At 39.5% G+C, this 27,938-nt stretch overlaps 1 protein-coding gene and 1 long non-coding RNA gene across 4 annotated transcripts in view; one reads left to right on the top strand and one right to left on the bottom strand.

The window, feature by feature from the left end:
* The window catches only part of ASCC3 (activating signal cointegrator 1 complex subunit 3), a 259,219-nt gene extending 240,386 nt beyond the window's left edge, over positions 1–18,833 (bottom strand). Inside the window, exons 1-4 of one of the 3 annotated variants that reach the window (XM_059700848.1) lie at positions 18,622–18,832; positions 7,967–8,032; positions 5,457–5,587; positions 3,171–3,321 (exon numbers count right to left, since the gene is read on the bottom strand). In XM_059700848.1, the coding sequence (XP_059556831.1) occupies positions 3,171–3,321; positions 5,457–5,546 (241 nt within the window). In that variant the 5' untranslated portion in view covers positions 5,547–5,587; positions 7,967–8,032; positions 18,622–18,832. Of the gene's footprint in view, positions 1–3,170; positions 3,322–5,456; positions 5,588–7,966; positions 8,033–18,621 lie in introns of all 3 variants that reach the window. The other 2 variants (XM_059700849.1, XM_059700847.1) reach the window with 2 other exon arrangements.
* Positions 18,834–18,874: 41 nt separating this feature from the next.
* On the top strand, positions 18,875–22,780 carry LOC132237047 (uncharacterized). The gene is made up of 3 exons (XR_009453451.1): positions 18,875–19,191; positions 19,787–19,899; positions 20,018–22,780. It is a non-coding gene; the product is annotated as an uncharacterized LOC132237047 (long non-coding RNA).
* The last annotated feature ends 5,158 nt before the right edge of the window (positions 22,781–27,938 follow it).

Raw genomic sequence — 27,938 nt, 5'->3', positions numbered from 1 at the left:
GACTGGTGTAAACAATTATCAAATAATGAGAAAGTACTCTAAAAAAGTATAGAATGGATGATAATCTAATGGAGCACTATACACTAAGACTACAAAGGAATAACAGGACATAAATGAAGCCTAAACTATTTCTTCAAAGATGAGAAGCATTTCCCCAGAAGAACACAATGGGGAAAGTTACTATAACACATACATGACAAGGAGGAAAAAACAACCTAAGCACTGTTCAGGAAATTAAAATAGTACACATTGCATATGTTAGGAGCAAAGCTTGCATGTGACAGAATGACAATGAGATGAAAAGGTACATTGTTTCAACTCATAAAGGAGCTTTTCTAATGTCCATTCTAAGGAATTTGGTCTAAAGAGTAGGCTGGGAATAAACATGAGCTTTGCATGCTTTTTACAAAGATCAGTCTAGTCACAGTGTAGAAGCAGAATAAGGAAATAAGGCTGAGTTAATAGGCTAATGCAGTAGTTCAAACATCAGATGGTAAAAGCTTAAACCAGGGCAATGGTAAGTATGTAGAGAAAGTGAATTTAAGAGTAGCTGAAAAGTAGATTTGACAGGACTTGACCTCTGACTATAAGGAAAGTAAAGAATCTATGATTTACATCATGTTTCTATGTTAAAACTTGGGTCTAGGCCTAACTTCACCACAAATCAACCATGGGATTCACTTAACCTTTATGAGCCCTGTTTCTTCACATACAAAATGAAGGGACTGGACAACATGTTCCCTGATATCCCCATCAGCTTAAAATACCTATTACTCTAACTAGTTGATGTACATGTTCTTAAACAAATACCACAGATTATTATATCACACTCAATTGAAATATAAGTGATTGTTCTTTATTCTCTTGCTCTATCTTTTTAATGCAATTACACCAAAAATACATTTGCTAAAAGAGTAATATAAGAGAAATCACAAAGACATATTTGTCATGAGACTAATCTTTTCAATGCTTCCGGTTTTAATTACATTTCTAGTATCAGCAGTTATTTTCATATTCTGGCCTCAGACTACAAGGAACGGAAAGAATCTAGGATTTCAGAAAGAGTAGTTGACTACTAGTCAAATATTAGTTTCACTAAAGCTAAGTTACTCAACTTAAACATAGCATTAAAAAGTATATATAACAGAGCATTTACCTAAGTCCAACCCTAAGATTTCATCTGTCATGAAAATATTCTTCTGAAACATTACATTTCAAAATAATCAATTTCTAAAACATATCAGTCAATAGATTAGTCCCTGAGTATGAATCAGATGTTTCACCAACAGGCAAAACATCTAGGATTACATTTAATGACTGGAATTTAAAACAATGATTTTTGACTTGTCAGAGACATTTGGGAAGAATCTAAAAGATACTTTTTTTAAATCTTAATTTCTACATCATTTATATAAAGAAATAATTTAGTCACGGAACTGAATAAGCTCAGTATTTCAGTACTGTTTTTGCTAAGTATTCTGAGGCATTTTTATAATGGAACTCCTGAAGAGAAAAAACACTCCACAGTTTTTGAAAAGTATTTTATCAGGCCACCCCCCAGTGGCCCTAACTACTTAGAATTGAAGACAGTGAAGCCCAGAGGGTTAGATCCCAGTCAAGGTGATCCAGGTGGACTGGAGACTGCTTTTCCCTACTATTTTCCAATCAACCTAATTGCCTCTACATCCTTAAAATATAAAATGTAATTCTGTGCTAAATTCTATCACAAATTTCTTCAAAATGTGCTATCTCGCCTAGGCTTCCAGCAAACTCAATTTTTACTAAAGCCCTGAACTTCAGAAAATCAACTAAATGCAAAAACATACATGACATTCATTTGTACTTTCACAGCTTAAAACAATGAGGGTATTTAAATTCAATAATATACTATATTACAAACCTATGGTAATAAAATGACATATCAAAGTCAAAATATTTGAATGAATTTAAAGATCTGATGAGCAAAAATAAGCCTTCATGTGTAAAAAATATACCAGAAATATCGTTCAAAGCCAGTGTAGGAAAGAAACCTCCCAACCTAGCATATGGTAAAGTAATGATTTAATTTTCCCCTCAACTAAGAAATCACCTGAGAAAACTTTTTTTATTTATCAAGTGAAACTTCACTACAATCCTAAAATATGCAAACACTACTCTAAGCACTGAGGATGAAGTGTTCAACAAGAAAAATAAGGTCCTATTCTCATGAAACTTATATCCTATTCCCAGAACATGAGTAATAAACAAACAAGCAAAAATAAGATAATGATAAATGTTATAGAGAAAATGTTACTAAGGGTTATAAGAATGACCAGGTACCAACATAAGATTGGATGGTCAATGAGGCCTCATTAAGAAAGTATTTTTTTAGGGGAATTCAGACTAAAAAGAGAGGATCTACCCACTCTAAAATTAGGGCAGAACATTCTCAGCAAGGGAAACAGCAGTGCAAAGACCCCAAAACAGACACCAACTTGATGGGTGTGAGGAAATGAGAAAAGACCATGTGTCTCCAGCACCGTGAGTGAAGGCACGGATGAGTTGAAGTCAGAGAGAAAGGTGGAGACCAGATTACACAGGGTCAAGAGTATCGGTCTGAACCTTTAATAAGTAACAAACCTGCATTTGAAAAATTTAGTACAGTAGTTTAATTATGCTTTTTAGTTATCAGATTCTGAAATTGTAAATGTCAATGAACAAACTCAGATTTTTACCATTGTTCTGTTTTGTTTTCAACCTTGGGAATAGTAGCATGATGACATAAGTAATTGCATTATCAAATTATAATTTCCTCTAAGTACAATCAATTGATGAAATTGTTAGTGTATGACAGGAATTAAAGCGAAGTTTAGCTAGACCGAGCTACATGGCTTTTAAGAGTCCCTCAAGCTACGTTAAAATTTTAGCTCACCCTATCCTTACTTCAAGCAAGACAGTGATTTTCAAACTCTAAATTCCTATAAACTCCTCATGTTTGATTGTATTATAATTACTTGTTTACTTCTGCCTCCCTGACTATATCCTAAGCTCCTTAATAGATAAGGTAGTCTTTCATAATTATGAATACTTGCTTGGAAATTTTAGCCTTGCACTCACTAATTTAAAAGAAATATATTTTTGCACCTTAGTGGTTCTATTAAAAAATAAATAAAAATAAAACAAAACTATACCTATTTGTTTTGCAGCCTGCAATATATCTTTTAAGTCTTCATTTATACTTTGCATTTCACTCTTCTCCAGTTTTTCATTCAAAAAATTTACTATCTTCTTCCACGTCAGGTCCAGCCCTACAATTTGTTCATGAAGTTTAGATCGCTTCATCTGAAACACATAGCAAAATACAGTGATATGTTGGTTAAAGATTTTCTCAAATCCATCACTTATTGCATGTATTTTGCATTACATTATACAAGACAAAAAATGAAAACTGTATCTATTCACATCCAAATTTACAGCTCTGAGAAGGAACCTTACTTGAATAAGATTAAAAAGAATCTCCTTTGTTTAAAAGATATGTTTAATAAAAGCTTTTTTATAGGTTTAATCACAATGAATAATCATGAAATTATTTCCATACAGCAAAATAAAAAGCAAAAAGTCCTACATTAAGATGACAATAAGTAATATCCCATGTGTACTAGACCAAAGCAAGTTCCTTTATATACTATATTGTATGGTTCATTCCTTCGTAAGTTCATATACCTTTAGGACTATAAATTTCACAACCAATTATAATGACCAGACAGAAGTAATTATGAGACCAGATACTGAGTTTAAAAGAATAAAATTCATCTTTCCCATGTTATGGTATAAATCATTGTTTCTCTCCATCAAATAAGAATCTTACCATAGACCCAAAAACTTACTCAGATAATCCAGGGGTAAATTACTGGATTAAATTTATAAAATTAACTGGCAAGACCCTTAGCAACAGAAAAATTAACAAAAGACTCTATACCATAGTTCTGATTATTCTCTTTGACAATATAGTCATAAGTTCCTAAGATATACTAGGTGTGCCAGTTAATAATGCAATAATGCAGATTTTATAATCAAAGAAAACACGATCAAAGTGAAACATCAAAAGTGCTTTATTCAAAGTAATGTCCGTCGCTAGCTACACATTTCCCCCAACTTTCAGGTAATTTGTGGATATCGTTCCACTAGAACTTTTCTTGTTTTGAGGCAAACCAATGAGAGACCCAATTTTCCACTTCTTCGTATGTTTTGAAGTGCTGCTCAGAAAGTACGTGTGCCATCGATCAGAACAAGTGATAATCTGAAGGAGTAAGGTCTGGCGAATACAGCGGGTGGGTTAACACTTCCCAGGCAAGATCTTTTAATGTGCCTTTAATTGGTTTTGAAGTGTGTGATGGTGCGTCTTCATGAAGCAAAATTACTTTGCCGTGTCTTCTGGCCCATGTGGTCGTTTTACATCAAAGTATGGTTCAAATTGATTATTTGATGTCAGTAGCAATCAGCATTAACAGTTTCACCAGGTTTTAGAAGCTCATAATACACCACACCTTCCTGATCCCACCAAAAGTAGAGCACTGTCTTCTTTCCAAAGCGATTTGGCCTTGCAGTCGATGTTAATGGTTGACCTATAATTTTGTGCCTTTGGGATTCTCAAAATAAATCCACTTTTCATCGCCAGTCACAATTGGATGAAAAAAAGACTTTCTTTCATGCTATTGAAGCAACGTTTTACTGATGACTGTTCGGTTTTCCATTTGTCTTTCATTCAGTTGATGTGGCACCCATTTTCCTTCCTTTAAAATTTTTCCCCTTGCTTGTAAATGATCGAAAATTGTTTGCTGAGCAATGTTTAATCTTTCTGCAAGTTGTTTTTGAGTTTGACATGCATCTTCATCTGATAATGCTTGTAATTGTTGGTCTTCAAACTTTTTCAGTTGACCTGGACGTTCTTTGTCTTTCACATCAAAATCATCACCTTTAAAGCGTTTAAACCAGCGTTCACAGTATCTTGAGATGAAACATGTTCACCATAAGCTTCCCAAAGTATATGATAACTTTCAGTAGCACTTTTCTTCAAATAATGAATTAAAACTTCCTGCAAATACTTTTTTTGGGGGGCACGAAATTCGACATTTTTAAGCTGTTACACCATTTTTAAGGTGTTAACATCATATGTCTATGATGTTAACACCTTCAGAAAATTTGACATGTGAAGTTTTGAAGCTTGTTGTCAATACAACAAAAGAGCATACATATCAAATGCATATATATCAACATATGTGTAACTCCATCTATTGAAAAAAATCCGCACTATTAACTGGTACATCTGGTATATTCCCATTAGTAAACATTGGTATACACAGTCCCCTTCTTAGTAGCTAAAACATACCATTTTAATCACCTAGAACTAAGGAAAAAATGTCAAATATTTGCCCATGTCCTATGTTTCTAATAGTTTTCATCTTTAAAAAATTTACCTTTAAGTCAGCCACATCTTCATTATAATTATCTTGCTTGGTGACATTTGAAAAGGAGCGCAAGGCTCCTGTGAGTCGAGGTAAAGCCATCTATAATTCAATCAGTGATCCATACAATGAGGAACCCGAAACTGAAACAAAACAATATGATATTTATCTGTTGGGAGGAGGTGGGAGAGGTAATCACACTCAACAAATTGACCTGTCCAAGAGAGAAAAATAAACACAATTAGTTAAAAAAGCAATTGCTACCAATGTTGAATAAAATTCAACACATTTTGTACCCATGAACTTGTTTATTTTTTAATAACATGCTGGCTATGTTGGGAAAAAGAAAAAAGAACAAACGAAACACGTGTGGTGGGTACTATTTTAGCATTACTTAAAAATAAGTTCTACAGATTCCCAAGTACAGGTCTCACAGTAATACTGCATTACTACTGACAATAACACTGAGAGAGAGGAAAGAAAGCACATGCCCATCTTTTCTCTTATACTGTTTTATGCTCACATTATCCCTTGCTTTCAAAGTCTCACTGCTTTTGTTTTTTTAAAGCATGTTTTCACCTAAATGCATTTGCATTAGTGCTTCCCTGCTCAGAATGCTCTTCCAATGTTCACATAGATGACTCCTTGACACATAATTCTTGGCTTAAAAGATACCTCCTGAGAGGGGCCTTTCTTGACCACTCAATCTAAGAAAGGGCAACTACTCAGTTATTGTCTATCAAAGCACAAAATTTCCATTCTCTTTTATAGCACTAATTAATATTTGACATATACTTGTTTATTTACTTATGTATTGTGTCACTCCACAAAGAGTAAGGTTGATGTTTTTGTTGCTCAATAATGATTTGGTATATAGTAAAAGGAAGAAAACGGGAGAAAAAGAGATAAAGGTAATGGAGAAGCTAAAGAACAGGAGAGGAAAGAATTAAAGAAGCTGGGGAAGGAAGGGAAGAACTCCCAGAAAAGGAAAAAGTCAGATGACCTGATCTAATCTCCTTGTTTAGCTGCTGACAACTAAACAACTAACCCTCTAGCAAACAGACTAATAATATTTACTGTGAGCAGAGTCCTTATCTATGGGATACTCTTAGAGCTCATCCTGGTTAAAGATTGCTTATTGTAACAAAATTTGGCATGGCTCCCTGGAGAATGTCACATACACTATGCAAGTCCTTAAGACAGTTCTCAGATAGGGATATTTTGCCCCTTATAGGTCATTTGGCAATATCTGGTGACATTTTAAGTTGTCACAACTGGGGGGTGAGGGAGGAATACTACTGGCTTCTGGTGGGCAGACGCCAGTGGTTCTGGTAAACATCCTATAATACACAAGACAGCTTCCTGACAACGAAGAACTGTCCAGCCCTAGGATTTTTCAACTGGTATGCCACAAGAATTTTTAAAACTTGCAATACCTGACTATTTGGTCAGGGGCACTGACCTCTGTCCCTTATATTGCTAAATAAAAAAGGACAACAGCCAAGGGAACAATAGCTGTCCAGTGAGAACGAATCAAAATTATACCTTTTTCATTTTGGTTAGATCAGCAAAAAATATAATGTATTTTTTTTGGTTTGCCTTAGTAATTAGTTTATGTGTGCCAGAGATTAAAAAAAAAAAGTTGAAATTGCATTAAAAAAGTAGACCTTAAAGAAAGTGACAAGCCCAACATCAAAATGAAAGTTCAATAATTGATCAATTATTGATCAGTCAAATCAGCAACAAATTTTCAGTAAAGACATAAAAGACTTCAACAGTGAAATTAATAAGTTTAATTTAATAAACATATGCAGAAACCTGTATCTAGTGATTAGAAAAATACATATTCTTTTCAAGTACATCAGTAACAGTTTAAAACGGTCTATGTCTACTAGGCCATAAAGCAAATCTAATAAATTTCAACAATTAAGCATCATTTAGATCAAGGGATCAGCAAACTTTTCCTCTCTGAAGAGAGAGAGTAAATACTTTAGGTCTGACAGGCCACCATGCAGTCTCTCTGCCCTCTGCATAGTCTTAATTTTATTCTTTTTTTTCTAAAACACTTAAAAAGTGTAAAAGTCATTCCTGGGCTCAGGATGACCAAATTAGTTTGCTGACCCCAATACAGGTCACATTTTCTGAGCAAAATAAGATCGAAATCAGAAACAAAAAAGATGAAGCGAAAAACAAATGACTGCATTGCAAATGAGTAAGGAAATGGTATCAGAACTGCTGGGAAAAAGAACAGTTGGATTCTCTATATCATACTAAAAAAATTAATCAGGAAAGCAAAATGATCCATTTTAAATTTCAACTACCCATCGGGAATGAATTTTGGAAAGCATTTCTGGAAACAAGATGATTCACGGAATCACATTTGTATTTTTCTCAGCAACACTTTCTGGAATATTTGAAAGAAGACATCAAAGCAGGAGTCAGTGGAGAGCACAGAGAAGACATTCTCAAACTTTAGTGTCCATCCAAGTCAGCTGGAGGGCTTCTCAAATTGGGAAACCCACCATGAAGTTCTCTGGATCACCAACAACTTTCTGAATCAACAGATCAGATAGCACTGAGTTGGGGCACTGTCAAGATCAGAATTCAAAAAACATCAGAGATTATATATATACATATAATATATGTGTATATATATATACACACACACACACACACACACACACACACACACACACACCCCTCTATTATGCAACTTCAAAAAGAGGTCATATTTCATAGTAAATCCTAGAATTTTTACTTTCTATTCCTTACTTGTATTATACCTTATTGGTTAATGTAGTGGAGTCATATGTAATTATTTGAATCAATCAAACACAATATGGCAAATAAAAGGTATAAACAAACAAAATAATACTGGAGACTATGCCCACTATTTCACTTACTGAATACATGTTCTAGATGAATGGAGAATAAGCAATAAGAATACAGTGCTCCCTTACACTCTTTCAATCACCATACGCATCTCAAACCATGAACATCTTGCTGCATTTTATGACTCCAATGTTTAAAATGATGTTCCCTTTCTAAAAAAGAACATACAACATGGCCATTAAACATAAGCCAATTTGTTCACCTGGATCATCTGAAGAAATTGTGATATGTTCCAAGTCTGGAGGAAAAACATGGCTGTGCAGGACATATTGAGAGACAGTATGTTGTGACAACCTGATGTCCTAATGGATTTTCAAGGGAAATTTTAATTATTTTCTATTTCCACCCAAAAAGTTCACTTTAGATCCTAATTCATTCCTAAGCAAGAAGCAACTGCTCTTGAATAGTGTCCAATAAAATTAGGAAACAGACTTGGAGCATGGACAACATAAAAAGCAAGGGAAAGACAAACACATATATACTAGGTGTGGCAAAAGTAGGTTTACAGTTATCCGTCTGGAAAATAATGCAACAATTAATATATCATAAAACAAGAAAAAACTGTTTTGCATACTCATAACTGTAAAACTACTTGTGCCCCACCCTATATATATATTTATATAAATCAAAATATACAATGGTTAAAAATAAAATTTGTATGAGGTTCTTATACCCCAACTACTTACTTAATATTAACTCCACTTTTCCTATTTAAAGGTACCCTCAGGGGTTAAACCTAGACAGGCTCATAACCATAAACCACATTGCCTTTGTATTACAGAAGACCCATATAGTTATACTAGGGGCCCCATGCACGAAATTCGTGCACTGGGTGGCGGGGGGGGGGGGGGTGTCCCTCAGCCCAGCCTGCCCCCTCTCACATACTGGGAGCCCTCAGGCGTTGACCCCCATCACCCTCCAATCGCAGGATCGGCCCCTTGCCCAGGCCTGATGCCTCTGGCCTAGGCATCCGGCCTGGGCAGCGGGGACCTGCAGTAGCAGTGGGGGGTGCTGCGATCGCGTGAGCTCCGCCACTGCCCCTGCAGGATGCCTCTGGCCTAGGCGTCCGGCCCGGGCAGTGGGGACCCACAGCTGCAGCGGCCCCGCGATCATGGGCTCCGCTTTAGGCCCAGGCAAGGGACCCCTAGCTCCTGGGACTGCCAGCTTCGACCGTGCCCAGCTCCCATCGCTGGCTCCACCCCTACTTCCTGCTATCACTGGCCAGGGCGGAAAAGGCACCTGATTCTCTTATCATGGCTGGGGGGCAGGGCAAAGGCGGCCCCAGGGCCGCCTTTGCCCTGCCCCCCAGCTCTTAGCTCCCCGCTGGGTTTCCGATCACTGTCAGTGGCAGGGGGCTTCTTCCTGCTTTCCCTTTCGCCTCCCTGCATTGTGCCTGCATATGCAAATTAACCGCCATCTTGTTGACAGTTAACTGCCAATCTTAGTTGGCGGTTAATTTGCATATAGCCCTGATTAGCCAATGAAAAGGGTATCGTCGTACGCCAATTACCATTTTTCTCTTTTATTAGTGTTGATTAATTTTACTCTTAAAAAAAAGGGGGGTAAGGAAAGCTTTTCTTTTTAATATTTAGAGAGAGGGGAAGGGAGAAGGAAAGAGAAACATGGATTGGCTATCTGCAGGCCCCCTATTGGGGATGGAGCCCACAACCCAGGCATGTGCCCTGACCAGGAATGGAACCAGCAACCTTTCCGTGCGCAGGTGTTGTTGCCCAACCAACTGGGACACATCTGCCAGGGCAGAAAAGCTTTTCTTCTAAATGCCCTGGGAAACAAGTGGCTAGAATAACTATCAGCACCATATGAGAACAAGATTAGAAATTCCCACAGGGATCAAATAAGCACACATATCACTCTACAGGACACCTGGAGGTGACCTACTGCACACCAGGCAGTGTGTATTTTATCTTTCCCCACACAGGTTCAGTGGGAAAGATCCTGGCCCAGATGATCTGAGCAAGGCAAAATTCTCATTCTACCCCAATCTATGGGGCTCTGAAAGACAGACCCAAGGAATTTATGCCTGTCCCTTAATAAGCCCTTCAAAGATTAATCTGAACTGAAACCTCTCTGCTGTGCATACTCACAACTGTAAACCTACTTTTGAGAGGTATTCTCCTCCCAAGAAGTGCCCTCACACACCAAACCAAAACGCTAGTGATGCCCTGGAACAAGCCTTAGCTGTTTACAAAGAAAGGGTTTGTTTCTCTACTATAATTCCATGGAGCACCATTACATTCCTCAATGTGCGCTCTGCAACTGGTGACCCTTTAGAAATCTGATTCAAGTTTCACACCCAAAGAATTAGAATTATACACCGTAAAGCCAAAAAATATTTATCAAAGGGTTTCATGGCCTTAATCTTCACTTATTGTTTTGTGCATAGTAGAGGAAATTCTTAAAAAGCCCTAACACTGGCACTATATATAAAAAATTGGCACACATTTGGTAATAGCGGCAGATGAAATCTCTCCACCTTTCTCTCAGGAGAGAATAACTACTAGACACTATAATCAGGATTCAAATGAATTAATGTGGTACTCATCCTATATAATAAAAGCCTAATATGCTAAGTGTCCAATCAACCAGTTGGCCATTCAAGCAATCTATGCATAGTATGCTATGATATGCCAAGGCCACTCAACCGCTCACTATGACATGCACTGACCACCAAGCAGACACTCTGACTGGTAGGTTAGCTTGCTGCTGGGGTATGGAAAATCAGGACTGAGCACTGAGCGAGACTGAGCGAGATGGGATGGACACGCCCTGGAACCCTCCCTCGAGCCCTCCCTGGCTGGCCAACCTCCTGTGTCTCTCCCAGCCACGACTGTGCACTGGTGGGGTCCCTCAGCCTGGCCTGCACCCTCTCGCAATCCAAGACCCCTCAGAAAATGTTGGAGAGCTTGTTTCAGCCCAATCCCACAGGTGAGGCCTCTAGTGAAATATAAAAACAGATAAGGAAATTACCAATTCATTAGGTATTATGAACCAGAACAAATATATAGATAGTAAGAATTCTATTGTGCTACAATACTGCATTTAATATATGTTTACTTGACTTTTCTGAAAGCATGTATTGTCGTGACCATTACTTAACATTTTGATTTGAATTATTTATTTCAATATTTATGAATAAAAGTTATTTACTTCTAAAAACAGGGTACTCTCATCCCTTATGTTATGTCAGTCAGAAATGTGCCCTGAATCATAATTTCCCTACCAAATTCCATCCACTGTTACAGCTTCCTAAACTGAAAGATGTTTGCAAGGGTCAGGCTGATATTTCTCATTCCTTCTCATAATCTAATTTCTAAGTCATTTTTCTTAGCATAAATTATATACGCTACAAATCAGAGGAAAAACAGGGTTTGCCAGTGACACCTCCAACTTTTAAAATTTAATACTGAAAGAAGCACCATACATCATAAAGCATCAAACATTACGAACATATTTTTGAAATTCACTTTCTCTGATGTTTTAAAAATTACAGCAGGTTACCTTAAATTGTGTAATACTAATGTAATCATTTCTCTAAGGATTGCTGGTTCACAATTTTTATAGTGAAGATATTAGAAAAATCATATTTGTTGACTTTTTTAATAAAAATGACATCTGTATAGGTTGAACAGTGATGTTTTTCAATGTTTTATAAAAGTTTCCACGTAAGTATAGACCATACAATAACTAGTCACTCAATACTGGATGCTGCTTTCTGACCTTAAAAAAACATTCAAAAAATTATCTGGCCGTGGCCGGTTTGGCTCAGTGGATGGAGCGTCGGCCTGGGGACTGAAGGGTCCCGGGTTCGATTCCGGTCAAGGGCGTGTGCCTTGGTTTCGGGCACATCCCCAGTAGGGAGTGTGCAGGGAGCAGCTGATGGATGTTTCTCTCTTGTCGATGTTTCTGGCTCTCTGTCCCTCTCCCTTCCTCTCTGTGAAAAATTAATGAAATATATTTTTTTAAAAAAATTATCTGTACTAATGTCAGTACGTTGTCAAATTTAAGCCCTCTTTTTCAATGAGTGACTCAATAGTTGAAGATACCTGGCACTCTACTTTAAGCCTTCTATCAACCTAATTAAGTGCCATTTCATTCCTTCATTCTCTCTCATTATGCCTTGGTTTATATCCCATTACACAGAAATATGTGTATAGAAACATGTATCCGAACTATATACATCAGTCCCAAGGTAGTGTATTCCTTCAATAGTAATATAATCATTTCTCTGTGGATTGAGAGAGAAGCAGCAAAAGAAAAAACATTAGCGATAGTCTTTAAAATACCTGAAACAAATAAAGCAAATATTAATACTTATTACATCTATATGGCAAGTACAACAGTGTTTGTTACATTATTTTCTGAAATTTTCCACATTCGTGAATATTTCATAAAATAAAAATATAGGCTAGAAAGTTAAATTTAAATTTCAGGTAAACAAATAATTCAGTATAATATGTCCCATGAACATCTGGGACATACTTGCATGGGACACACTATACTAAAAAAGATGTTCATTTTTGCATTAAAAAATTACATATATGCTTTATTTTAAGATTTTTTTTTTTTTCATTTTTAAAAAGAGAGGAAGGGAGAGGAAAGAAGAGGAAGAGAAGCATCCACTTGAGAGCTGAAGATACATCTATCAGCTGCCTCCCACATACGCCCTACCTGGGATCCAGCCTGAAACTCAGGCATGTGCCCTCACTAGGAATCAAACTGGCAACCCCTCAGTGCTCAGGATAATGCCCAACCAACTGAGCCACACAAGCCACAAGAGAGAATAGATGTGTGCATATGCACATATACACACATACACATATATTCTGTCTACTGTCAGCTTCATCCAAGAGAATGAGCCCCATGAGGGCGGGAACTTTGCTTTGTTCACTTCAGTATCCACAGCCACCTAAAACAGTGCCCGGGGCATAGTAAATTCTCAATAAATATTTGTATAATGGATGGACTGACAAAAAGGATAAAACAGTGGTTCTCAACCTTCCTTATGCCGCGACCCTTTAATACAGTTCATGTTATGGTGACCTCCAATTTCACTGTTACAAATTGAACATAATTAAAGCATAGTGATTAATCACAAAAACAATATGTAATTATATATGTGTTTTCCGATGGTCTTAGGCGACCCCTGTGAAAGGGTCATTCGACCCCCAAAGGGGTCGGGACCCACAGGTTGAGAACCGCTGGGATAAAGGGAGGCCAAAGCTGCCACAAAAAAAGGACCATATTTACAGGTCTGGATTCCCATATATTTGTTTTTTTAGTGCTTATATCATCTTTATTTCAATACTTCAAAATATATTTTCACAGAAATTAGTTTAATTATTTGATTAATGTATTTCAGTTCTTAAGAAGACATAAGATGTTCTACAAACTAGTAAGTTTACTCCAAATTTACATAAAGAAATCAAAATCTAATGTGACTTATTCAACTCACTATGCCATTTTTCTCAAAGAACTCAAAAACTCACACACGCATAAATTTAATTCTAAAATTAGTGTTCAGGTAAACATTTTTGAAATCTCAAGCTAATAGAGCAGAAAAGCAAAAGCAAGGGTAAAAGAAAAGTCGGTATTTGTTAGAAACTCTAGGGTGGGAGTGGGCTCAGAAGGAAAATCATTGTAGAATGTAAAAACAGCTTTCATTCATTTAACTGAAATTTCTTGACTAGTATTTCTACTCCATGTTAGGCAGGTGGCCATGGTGAGCAAAATCAACGTGGTACCTGCCCTTGTGATGTTTATAGTCTGGTGGGGAACACAAGCCAATTAAACAAGCTAGGTCCATACAAAAGAAAACTGCTATGAAAGTGGCCAGTGAAGAGTATGATCAGAACAAAAAGAGAGTTGGGAAGGGGAAGCAGCTTTCTTATACTGAGACTTCAAGAATGAAGAGTTGGCCAGGTCAAGAGGGTAACATATTCCAGCTCAGGGGTAAGAACATTTCACATTTAAGGAACTGAAAAGATGAACAGAGTGTAATGGTCAATGAGTAATGTGATAAGAGATGGAGCTGGAGGGATAGGTAAGAAGCAGGTCATGAAGGGCCTCATAAGTTACGTTGTATAGAAATTATTTTGATAGTAAAAAAAATTCCCAAAGAATTTTTGACCTGAGCTGTGTTTAATAAGGATTACCATGATTGCAGTAAAGGGCATGGACCACAGGAAGGCAAGATGGGGAAGCGAAAGGTACTAGAAAATTATTGCAGTAATCCAGATGAAAAGCAAAGAGGACGGGCTCCTGAACTGAAGTAATGATACTGATTCAGAAGAGAGTGGATGAATCAAAGTGATTAAATCAAATCTATTTGGCTTGCTCTAATTATCTGTATTTGTGGTGGGGTAGAGGGAAAAATCAAGGCTGACTTCCACATTTATAGATCAGAATGACGGTACAGTTCACTGAACTACGGGGATTTTCTTTTATGGGAAGGGGAATGGCAGGAATATTATGAATTCAATCACAAACAAGTTGAATGTGAGATGTCTGTATGACATTGTATGAAATGTACAGTAAAGATTGAATATTCAGGTGTGGAAGAGAGAAGATTGGTTTAGGACAGCCGTGGGCAAACTATACGTTTGAAATGAATAAAACTAAAAAAAAAAAAAAAAAGACCGTTGCTGGGGTCCAACCCCAGCGGGTCCAGGGGTTCCCCATAGGTGTAGACGGAGTCGGCGAAGAGGGAATGACACGGAGTCAGCGTTCAGTTGATCAGCAGCTTAGCCAGGATCTCTAGCCAGGATCTCCAGCCAAGTTCTGGTCTGGATCTCCAGCGAAGTTCTGGTTAGGATCTCCAGCCAGGTTCTGTCCAGGTTCTCCAGCCAGGTTCAGTAGCCATGTTCCCTCGCTAGGTTCTCCAGCCAGGTTCTGTCTGAGATCTCCAGCCAGGTTCAGTCACCAGGTTCTAGTCAGGTTCTCTTGCCAATTTCTGTAGTCAGGTTCAGTCCAGGATCTTTTGCCATGTTCTCTCCAGCGAAGTTCTTCTGTCTGTAGGTTCTGTGTAGGTTCTGTCTGTAGGTTCTCTCTTCTAAGTCCTGTCTCCTGAGTTCTGTCTCTTTCTGTCTTGTTACATCTGTATTTATACCAGTTGATTCAATCCTATCAATCTCTATTACAAAGGTTAGGGCGTTTCTTATCTCCATTCCAGGGAGTAAAGATTATGTAGCTTAAGCATGATTGCTCATAGTTAAAGTGATTAATTACCCGCCTGGCACTTAGTTGAGGGGTTTTATTCCCTCCCTAACTTCAGGGGAAAATCCCTACCTGGGGATTCAACCTTTCTCGGAGAGGTGACCTTGGTTAAAACACAGCGCCAAGAAGGTGAGCAAACATATTAAGAACCGTATGCCATATATGCCAGGTCCCTTGAAACAGCAAGGATGGACCGGCTCCCGGCAGACCGTACCCTTTTATGTAATGATGTTTACTTTGAATTTCTATTAGTTCACACAAACACTCCATCCATGCTTTTGTTCCGGCCCTCCCGTCCAGTTTAAGAACCCATTGTGGCCCTGGAGTCAAAAAGTTTGCCCACCCCTGGTTTAGGATCTAAATATCAGAATCAGCCCTGGCCGGTTTGGCTCGGTGGATAGAGCGTAGGCCTGCGAACTGAAGGGTCCCAGGTTCGATTCTGGTCAAGGGCATGTACCTTGGTTGCGGGCACATCCCCGGTAGGGGGTGTGAAGGAAGCAGCTGATCGATGTTTCTCTCTCATCGATGTTTCTAACTCTCTATCCCTCTCTCTTCCTCTCCGTAAAAAATCAATAAAATATATTTAAATAAATAAGTAAGTAAATATCAGAATCATGAGGAATACCACTAGAAGAGAGAAAAAAAATCACCCAAGGATTTTTATGTAGACTGAGAAGAAAAGGCAGCATGAGGTGGCAGCACATGAGCCTTTAAGGAATAAATAGATGGAAAAGGTTTATAAAAGGGAATTTCTACAATAGAAGACCAAAAAACGCTGGTAGAAAACAAACACAGAAGTGTGTTATCTCCAAAACCAAGGAAAGAAGGGGTTTTAAGAAACCAGTACAGTCAACAATGTCAAATGATGTCAAGAAATGTGGCCAACCGCCCCACTGGATTCAGAATTCCAGCAATGTTCTTCCAGTGTTCTGTTTCTAATAAATACAAACAGAAGAGCTCCCAAAAAAACTGATGTAAAATCAGTCACTCTTCAAACTCCCTCATTTTTTTCCAAGTTGATGGCCAAAATCAATGACTTTTTCACTTTTTAAATCAGTGACAAAGCCTTCATTTTGCAAACTTCAGGTTGGTCAAGGGAGCGTTCACTGGCCATACATGAGTATTTTTCCTTGCCAGAAGTCAATTCACTGAATAGTCTCACAAAGCCAACATCCTGATTAGAATCTCCAACAGTGAAGAAGTAGTGTATGTCTTACTTTTCCCTGGTATCTTGCATGGTTCTTGGCCTGTGCCAAGGAACTCAATAAATATTTGTTCAGTGATGTGTACTCAGAGCATTAATCTGTGAAGCTTCCCAGAAATGATTTTTAAGTTATTCCTTACCAGTTCAATCCCTGGAGTAGAGACAGTACTAATATTTTTGCAAAGCTTCCTTCACTCCTTAAAGAATGCTAAGGAAAAACTGTTTAGTGAGTCTCCAAGGTATTACCTAAGCAGGCCTCATTTTAGAAAATGCATGCAACACTGGGGGAAAATGTACTAAACTTATATTTGCAAACGGAGTACCAACTTCATATTAATTCTTTCTTATGTCATTCATGTAGAATTTTATAACTAAGTTTCTTAAATCAAGATGGAAGGATATTTATTTCAATCATAAATAAGACCAGAATTTAACATTTTTATATTGTTCCATCTGATTTAGCCTGTTAAACATTTTTATTCACGTTTTAAAAAGAAAGCCCTAACCGGTTTTGATCAGTGGTTAGAGCGTCGGCCTGCGGACAGAAGGGTCCCAGGTTCGATTCCAGGCAAGGGCATTTACCTTGGTTGCGGGCACATCCCCAGTGAGAGGTGTGCAGGAGGCAGCTGATTGATGTTTCTCTCTCATCGATGTTTCTAACTCTCTATCCCTCTCCCTTCCACTCTGTAAAAAAATCAATAAAATATATTTTTTTAAAAAAGTAAAGAAAATTTTTTTAAAAGACAACCTGTCTCATCAGTAAGCATTCTTTCTTGGTATGGAATGTAAGTTTTTATCATATTTGCATGACATTTTTCTTAGCTATAAAACCGAGTAACTTGATTTCAAAATCACTGACAATTTCAAAATGACCTAGCAAGTATTTGAAAATGCTAGAAAACATTAGTGACCAAAGAAAGCTGTTTAGGGATCAAGCAAGCTAAATCATGAAAAATAAATTCAATCAAAATTATTTAGCCTATATTTAATTGGCATCTCTAGGGAAACTTTTTCTAATGCGAGACTATCATAACTATCATTACAAACGGATGATGAACGCACAGTGCAGAGTAGAAGCCAAAGTTGAATTCTTAACTTTTGACAACACTTTGAAAATCAGAGAAATAATTTCAATCTATGAAACATGAAATCTGGTGATGGAAATATCAGCTATTCAATCTAACCTAGGGACAAACAGAAAATATATTGATTACTATTTAGAACTGCACATGTGATTACACTCTATCAAACTTTTAGCTACCACTAAAACTGCGCTTCTTTTAAACCAAAGAATAGCAGGACACAAGAACACACTGCAGTCAATGAATAAGCCAAAACGACATTCTAGACTGCCCGATTGCTAAATCCACTCACAACTAACTCACTATGGTCAGCTCCCTGCCCAGTCTATTTACTTTTCAGTGCAGGTTTAAAAAAACACACACAAGGAAGCAGCACTCCCTCCCAGAATCTACGTGAAGAAAACGAAAAAGTTACCACGACTTTGGAACGAAACACACACACACACACACACACACACAAATTCCCGACACACGGGAAGGAATAACCAGCACACGTGGCCCTCACTCCGTGGCCTAACACCTGGGAAATGTGTGGCTCGGGTCCTTTCGGTGATCCCGGCCCCAAATACAAACTCCAAGAATGGGAGGAACTGCCGGAGGTCTGGGACGGTCCGGGCAGAGGGTGACAGCTCGGGGCGGCCTCCCAGGCTGAACGCACACCACCGAGGGGCCAGCCCGCCCGCCGCGCCCTCCCCGCAGACCCCGCCTCCCGCCAGCCCCACGGGGCCGCGGCGCCCCCTCCCCGCCGCCCTCCCCACCTGCTCACCTCCCGACTCGGGCTCCGCGCCTCCCTCCCTTTCGGTTTTACTTTGCCTTCCCACGCCAGGTGGGGCGCGCGGGGCAGGGCTGGGGATGCCAGGAGGCTGCCGCGCCCTGGTCCGCACCCTAACGCCGGGCTTGCCCGGGTCCGCTCGCTGTTCCAGGTCACGGCACGCGCGGATGGCCAGACCGCCACCGCCAGACTCACAGACGACCCGGCAAGTAGGGATGGGGCGGAGACGGCGCGGGCCCCCACGTCACCCGCGGCGCCAACGCAGGCACGTCGCTCCCTCCGGCCCCGCCCCTCCCGCGTGCGCGCGCCGCCGGCCGCCCCGCCCCCGGCCCGCTGAGCTCCGAGCAGGACCTGGCCGGAGGCGAGGGCGCGCCCCGGACGGTGACTCCAGGTTTGTTGCGTGCCCAGTGCCTCCTCCAACTGTTTGTCTGAGAGTCTAACCCTGCAATTACTGGAGTCGGCCGAATCTCCCTCCCGCCCTGATCTGTAAAGTGAAGGCATGGAGAAAAGCATTCCTCTTAAAGGCAAAGGAGAGAGGAGCAGTGACTCTGTATGAAGAACCAGGTAAATGCCATCACCAAATGCCATCACCAGCCAGAGCTCCCCGCTGCTGAGTACTTTGTACAGGGTTCCCTGGTTTCAAGTCCTGCTTTCTGGATTCTCCGTGTACTTCTCTTCAAGTTATCTCTGCTAGTTGCCTCTTTGGTTGGACCACCCACCACCAAAAACAAACTGGTGATTCTCTGGCTAAATTGAAAACAACAGGAAGGCAACATTCAGGAAAAAATTGACTATCCGCAAGAACTGTGCAGTGTATGCGTGTATAGTCCTGGACTAAAAGTTGGGCATGTAAACATGGTATTGAAACCGGCCCAAAGGACTTTCAGGCTTTTGCCTGCCACCCTGAAGCCAAACACCCGACACAGGTGCTGCTGGAAGGAAAGAGGTTTATTTAAGTGCCCATCACTGGAGAAAATGGGGAACTCTCATCTCCAAGCCCATCTTAGCATCTCAGTGCAGGCAGGGGTTTTTATAGGTGGGCTGTTGAAAGAGGGGAACTAAGGAATTCTGGTGACCTACAGTTTCACATTCCCACTCTCAGGTGGTTTTGATATTCTCTTTGGGGTGTGTCAGCATCTATCATTTTTTCTCTCTGCAGGTTTTATTGCTGATATCTGGGGACAGAATGTTTCAGGCCTGGCTAGCCATCAACATCTGCTGGACTACTGTGATCAAGACCGGTGAAAAGGAGAACTGGAACTGCTGCTACCTGTAACATGCTTAAATATGAAACTAATATTTTAGACTGTAAGTTTTGTTAGTCTATACCTTATACAGTATGAGTTAATAATGTGTTAGTAATTTGCTCTTCCATCCCCCCTTCTCATAGGAATGTGTCGTGACCTGGTTGAACTTTTTTTTATAGAGAAGCAGCCAATAGTGACCCAGTGATACTCTTCACTGGCCAAACCACATCTGGGGTTCTTTGTTCAGTTCTAGATTGAGCACTTTAAGAAGACATCAAAGAAGTTGGAATTATTTCAGAGGAGAGCAAAATGATGGAGAGAACTCAAAAGTACCACCAATGAAGAAGTAGTGATTGAACTTGGAAGGATTTTTATAGAAAGGAAAAAGCTACTGGGACTATCTCCAAATAAGTAAAGACTCATCAGAGGACAGATTTGTTTCATGTGGTCTTAGGAAGTGCACACTTAAGAGAAACAGATTTCAGATTTGAAAAGAAGATTTCCTTCTAACACTAGCCAGAAAAGTTGTGGCTTAGGGTGGGTGGAAGCCCTGACCATTGGATTTTACTTTAAGTAGATTCCTATGGTTTTTAAAGAGGAATGGGTACAGAGAAGCCATGCATCAAGAGAAGAATTAGTTGACGGTTTTTTTTAAAGCCATTTCCAACCTTGAGGTTCAATTAGTCTATAGTTTCAGCCTTAAAAAGAATTTACAGGTTAGCTATGAGACAAGACAAATGCATCAAAAGGTAAATAATGAAAGGAGGCCATATGATAATGAGCAGTACTAACAATAAATGCTAGTACATTTATTGTTCTCATTACAATTTCAGAGGCTTAAGGGAGAAGGAGGAAATGAAAATAGACTGTGTCTAGAACTGCCCTGTCCAGTAAAGTAGCCACTAGCCAAATATGGCTATTTACACTTGAAATGTGGCTAATCTGAATGGAGACATGCAGTAAATCTAAAATACACACCAGATTTTGAAGACTTAGTTCAAAAAAATGTAAAATACCTTTTTTTTTCTTGTCCCTCCTCTACCCCACATCTCCCCGTTCAAAATGTAAAATATCTTAATACTTATGCTGACTACATGTTAAAATAATGGCATATATTGGGTCAATATATTAAAATTAATTTCACCTGTTTTTTTTTTTAATGTGCTTACTAGAAAATCTTAACCCTACCAGACCGCTGTACCAATTTTTCGGTAATTTCGGTGGATTGGCACACAAAGGTGGAATATTGGCACTAGATGAAAGGTAGACCTATTTTCTACAATGTCTCCAAGTTCCATCTTATTCTAACCACTTGTTTGCATGTAACTAACATTTTTCAATATCATGTTGGGTTTTTCTCTTTAATGCTCAGGAGCCCAGGTATAGGGGACAGTTAGGTTCAGGGCCTCAGGTCTGGTAGACTTAATATATGGCTTGAATCTTATTTCTATTAGATAGTTCTGGCCAAAAAAATATACTTCATTGAATTTCTCAAAACTATCTATAAAGGAGAGTGAACTGGAAGACATTCTATCTACTAAAAACAGAAGAAAACCATATCAATGACCAATTCTTTTTATACATATACTAGAGCCCTGGTGCACAAAATTCATGCACAGGGGTTAGGGGGTCCGTCAGCCCGGCCTTCATCGACGCCAGCATCCCTCATCCCGGCCTCTGGCCCGAGGCTCCTCCCCTCCCTCCACATGGCCAGGTCAGGGACCTTCCCCTGCCTCCACGTGGCTGGGGCGCAGACGCTGGGCTCACATTGCTGGGGCGACACCACCAGCGACCCACCCTGGACCACTATGGGTGCTTTCCATCTTTGTTGTGGAGTGACGGTTAATTTGCATATTTCTCTTTTATTAGATGGGATGAACATAAAAAGAATCAACAGGCAAATCAGGGTAATCACCACTATGAAAAAGACAAAGAAAGGCAGGTAGAAAAACTAACTCTAAAGGAATCAAGTATAATTCCCGAGATAAAAGGACATTTCTAAAAAGCACTCCAATTTGTAATTCTCCAGTATTAAAAATATATTACATCAGGGTACTTTGAAAAAAGAACAACCATAGAATGAAATAGAGTTCTGAAACACTTATAAAACATCATTACTTAAGTAAAACCAAAGAAATCTAGAACATAGCATACATAAACATAAAAGAAAATTTGAGAAAAGATTCATGGAGAGCCAATTCAGCAGACTTAACATTCAACTAGTGGAAGAGTTTAAAAAAGAAAAATTGAGAAAAATATTTTTAATTATACGTTTAATTATAGGAGGCCTTTTTTAGGATATAGAAGAAAAGTTTTCAAGTTTAGTAGACTATAGGGTACCAGAAAATAGATTTAAAAAGACTCATACTCATTATGCTAAGTGATTTCACTCATATGTGGAATCTAATGAACAAAATTAATGAATAAGCAAAATCCAGATAGGTTGACAGCTGTCAGGGGTGTTTTGTCAGGAGTTCTATTACTATGGGAGATGAAGAGATATTTGGAGACAAGTTTTTTTTATCCAGGATGCTTTTTTCTTGCTCAATTAAAGCAAATTTACTGGTATTAAAAACCTAAGGAGAGCCTCTCTTCATTTCTTATCAGAATGAGTGAAATATCAAGAATAATTTTCTCTCTTTCAAGCACATAAGAGAGCTTGAAAATAAGAGAGTAAAAAAATGGCAACATAAAATCTTGGATATTAATTATTTTAAGGATTAATTTTTCCTGAAGTTTAGAGTGTTCTTAACCATGTTTAATACAGTCAAATTGAATATTTCAGTCACTCTTCCCACAATAATTAAGCATATATCACATAACCCACACTTTGCTATGCATTGTGGAACTTTAAAAAAAATATATGATCTCTAGTCTCAAGGAACTTAGAGGAACTTACAATTTGGGTGGGTGACAAATTTTTTTTAACATATTTTTATTGATTTCAGAGAGGAAACTGAGAGGGAAAGAGAAATAGAAACATCAATGATGAGAGAGAATCATTGATCGGCTGCCTCCTGCACTCCCCACACTGGGAATTGAGCCTGCAACCTGGGCATGTGCCCTTGACCGGAATTGAACCCTGGACCCTTCAGCCCGCAGGCTGACGCTCTATCCACTGAGCCAAACCAGTTAGGGCTGGGTGGGTGACAAATTTAACACAAAACTATTTGAGAACAATTAAGTGCTGAGTTGTGAGGTATATTATGAATCCCCAAAATTGTCCAAAGTAAAGATAGGCCACTGCTGCATTCAGGAGATTAAAAACTTTTGTGCAAAAAGTGAACACTGAATTGGGCATAAAGAAGAGGTAGAATTTATATGCAAAGTTATGAAGGGTTATTTGCAGGATTGATTCTAGAGAATAAGACACACTGAGTTTAAAGTCCGAGTTGTTGCTGGTGGTAGCCTAAAGGCTAAAAATGGCTGACTTGGTAGTTTATAAACAGGTTTCATTTCTGGTTCTTGCTCTATATTGTAACCACAAGTAGCAGCAGAATGCCTGACACATAGCAGATAGCAAATACTTGTTAAAGCAATACAAATTTTTGCACTCAATATTTCCTTTATTATGTGGCTAAGAACTTTCATTTTTTTATTGAGGTATAGCTTTACAAAAATAGAGGTATACTAAAATGAGACTACTACCCAAATTAAGATATAGACCATTTCTAACACTCCATAATACTCCCTATGACCTTCCCAATGAGCACTCAAATCTCCCCACCCCACCCCAGAACATTCCAAGATAGCCACTATTCTGACTTCTATCAACAGTGATTAGTATTCCTGGTTTTCACATAAATAAAATCATAGTATGTCACTCAACATATTTTCATGTGGTTGACACCTGGCCTTACTTTACAACACTTGTTGATACTTGAAAGAGATACTTTTCCACCTTCTATTTAAAAAATATTTTCTTGTGGGAAAACCCCATAAAGGTGTTTATTGTAGAGTAATATACATTCAAGGTGTCATTGATCTTTAAACTTTAAAGACAGGTTGTGCTTACTTTAAGGGTAGGCAAGGTCATCATAAACTCCATCCTATACCTACACCTTTATAGTACAACTTGGTACTTCAAAAGTGACAATCAGGTGAACTTGCTGTGGCTCTTGCTCAAACAAACCTGAAAATTCCCTATGAAAAGTTTAGATCAACTGCAAAGTTAGAGGCACAATCCCTACCCTCACTTCTGACACTAACTGCAAGAATGGAGTAGGAGTACTAACATTTTCTTTTCCATATATATATATATATATATATATATATATATATATATATATATATGTATATATATATATATGAAAAGAAAATATATATATATGAAAAGAAAATATATATATATATATATATATTATATTTATATATAAATTACTGACCTGTAATGTGTATTTTACATTGACAACCACTACAAAATAAAATTCAGTTTCCCAGGAGACTGTAAAGCTAGAACTGACCATGAATGAAAGACAATGCTGAGTAGCAGCGTTTCAGTGATATTGAGGCTTGGAAATTAGATAAGTGTACAGGATTCCCTGTAAACTTCCAAAGACCTCCATAAGGAACAGTGAAATTGTCAAAATTGTCCCTATAGTTTGAACATTCTTTCTTTACATAAATGTGTTGGGGAGTCATCACTGAGGAACAAATACCATTATAGTTTAAAATGAAATTAAGAGATTTATTGGTTAAGGTGCCATTTATTATTAACTAGACTAGAGGCCTGGTCCACGAATTTCATGCACAGGTGCAGTCCCTAGGCCTGGCCAGTGATCGAAGCATGAGCATCTGGCATGGAAGGCCAGGTCCCAGCAGACCTCTGGACCCTGGGCAGCGCCTGGGGCCCCAGGCCCCTGCACGCCCCCTCTGCCTGAGTCATGGCACCCAAGTCCCCATGAGGGGATGCAGTGAGCGCAGATGGATGCCGCAGGCCAGGGCACAGTGTGGGCCTCTGGGCTGCCCAGCAGAGCCACATGAAGCTGGGCGGGCAGCATGCTCTCTCCCAGCTGGCCTTGTAGACCGGCTCCCAAGGGCTTCGGCCTCGCTTACCCAGAAAAGGCCACGCAGGTGTGGGAAGCATTCCTCGGGGGTGCCTGGCACCTGAGTACTGGGGCTTCCCTGGTGCATGAGCCTTGGTGTCCTGGAGGAGGGTAGCAGGGGGAATGAGGGCAAGCTCAGCGGACAATGTGCATTCTCACCACACCTCCATCCCCATCCCCCCCACCCCCAGGTAGCTGGTGAGAGGTCACAGCCCCACCCCTCCCCGCCTGGGCACCGCGGGAGGTTGGTCGCCGCCACCCACCCTCAGTTCCCAGTCTCAGCCCTGGGCCCGGCCCCAATTGAGTGATTAGGGTTTGCTGGCCACTGGTTGCAGTCTGCAGGGGGATCAATCGGGGACAGCCCCTGGCCTGGCCCCCTCAGTGCCTGGGAGCTGGGCTGCAGCCCTGCTCCCTGCCACTGCCACTGTTTGCCATCTGCAGGGTGATCAGCAGGGCGATTGGGTCTCGCTCACACCCACCTTGGCCTGGTGATGCCCACTCACCTGCTCCACCATTCTGTCACAGTCCTGCTCCCATTGGGGCCCACTGGGGCCGGCAGTGCCTCCACTGCTGCCTGCTGCCAGCGCTGTCTGCTACCAGCGCTGTGTTGCTGATGCTCACCATGTTCCACACCACCCCGTGGTGGTCAGCACAGGTCATAGCGAGTAGTCGAACGCCCAGTCAAACAATTTGCATATTAGGCTTTTATTATATAGGATGTACTGTTTCTGCTTAAAATAATTTTTAAGTACTGTTTTGATAGATTTAGCTTCTTTTCTAGTTTATATATGAGTTATACTTTTTTGTTCTTGTTAAGATATAGTAGAGATACAGGACTTCAGTTGATGAAATAGCTTACAGACAAAATGCCATCTTTGCAGCTCAAGCAGGGCAAGGGCAGTTGAAATCAATCAAATCACAGAACCGCCAGGCAGCTGTTGTAGAGTCATTGGTCAGGAAGGGCAAGGTTTGTCAGGCATAAAATTCTGATTCCATAGCCTTGAGAGGCTCAGACTGAAAGCTATATTGCACTAACTCTGTAGGGTGATCTGAAGGTTCATTCATCCATTCATTCAATTTTGACATATATTGAGCACCTACTGTGAGTCAACAGACACACTAGCAAACAAGATAAACACTGTGTTGGTTTTTACAGACGATAGCTGACATTCACTGTGCATCTACCTGCAGTTTACTTGTCACAATGCTGAACACCCTTCCTGGAATAATGCCGGTGGTTCTTGATCCAGCATCTAGAAAGGTTCAGAAACCTGGAAAAGGGCTGTGCATAAATTGAATAAGATTCCAGAGATGAAACATAATTTTGAAAGGCATTATAGGGAGTCAGAGAAGACTTAGCTAAAGGAACTAAGTTCTCCTTGTCTCAGGGCCCTTTGCTATTTATTAACACAATTTGTCCTAAGGCATGGTGGAGATATACACATCAAAGGGTAGGGTTTCCCATACACAGTCTATTTTCAGATTTGAGGAAATGCCTCTGGCTGTTCAGGTGTTTGGCCAGTAGGAGGCAATAACATGTAAATTAAGATGCCCTTAGCTGTCTGGCAGCAAGCAATCATTTAATGCATCCTTTTCAGGTTTGGGAAAATGCCCTCAGCCATCTCCAGATGATCAGCCCTGCTGACATGCTGGAATTGGCTTCCGGCACTAGAACACTAAGAGGGTGTATTACTCTCATTTTTAATAATAAGTGGTTTTATCTAGATTTCACAGGCAAGGAAACTGAGTCTCTAAGAGGTTGATGATCTGGCTGAAAGAAAATGTCTAAAGACCACTTGTCCCACCCTCTGAAGCTGAACTTTCTTGCTCTTGCCAGTTGTAATGGACATAGTTTCTCAGTGCCTAAAAAAGTAGCTTTATTTTCTCTGCCACTTTCGGTTTCTGTGCTGGATACAAGAGCCCCATCTTTCGGCAAGATGTGGAATTTCATAAAGAAAGACGGGACTGATGACAGACTTGTCAAGCATTACCTTAGCTCTTCTTTATTAAATGGTTTATTATCTAGAATTCTAGTATTTTTCTAGACCAGAAGAAGGGACACATTTTGATTACATTTCTGCCAGTTGGTATTCATTTTGCTATTATGCAGAAGAAAGTTAGAAAAATAAGAACAGATCTTAATTTTAGTACATGTATTAGTACTTAAAATATACATTCAAGGATGCTTAAAAATAAGTTCTTCCTTAAAAATGTACTATTGATTTTACAATTTTTAAAAATATGTACTTATTTATTTGGAGAGAGAAGAAAGGAGAGGGAGAGAGAGAAACGTGGATAGGCTGCCTCCTGCATACCCTCTGCTGGGGATGGAGACTGCAACCTGGGTGTATGATTTTTAAATTTTTTAAATTTAAAATCTGGCTACAATTAATGAAAGAAGAGAAAAATTGTCCTAGCCTGAACATAAAGTCTCAGATTGACACAATCCTGAACAAACATGATTCTTTAACAGGTGAAGTTTCACTAAAGTGAAGTTTGACAGAAGGAATGCTGAGTAAGTGCTCAATGGGATATTTCTCCTTTTAAACTTTCACAAAGACACAACTAGAAATTATAAATACTCACAGGGTGGGGCAAAAGTAGGTTTACAGTTGTGAGTATACAAAACAGATAATTCTTGCATTATTATTTATGAATTATTGTATTATTTTCCATATGAAAAACTTTTGCCCCATCTTGGATATAAGCAAAACAAGATTAACAAATAATTTTTTATTATGTGTATAGTACTAATTATAATGATTTATTTTATAAAAGCAGATATCTATATATATAAAAGCTCAGTGACCAAACAGTGGAATGACCAGAACAACTGGTTGACCAGTCACTGACCACCAGGGGGCAGACGCTCAATGCAGGAGCTGCCCCTGGTGGTCAGTGCACTGCCACAATGCCTCAGAGGGCGGGTCCACAGCTGCTCGGCTGACTGGGATGAGCAGCGCTCCCACAGTGGGCCGATCCCCGCAGGCCACGCCCCACCAGTGCACAAATCCATGCA

The sequence above is a fragment of the Myotis daubentonii genome, chromosome 6 (genome assembly GCF_963259705.1).
Source record: "Myotis daubentonii chromosome 6, mMyoDau2.1, whole genome shotgun sequence".
NCBI classification, from domain to species: domain Eukaryota; kingdom Metazoa; phylum Chordata; class Mammalia; order Chiroptera; family Vespertilionidae; genus Myotis; species Myotis daubentonii.
Note: the sequence above shows the minus strand (reverse complement) of the source record. Positions and strands in the feature narration are given on the sequence as shown.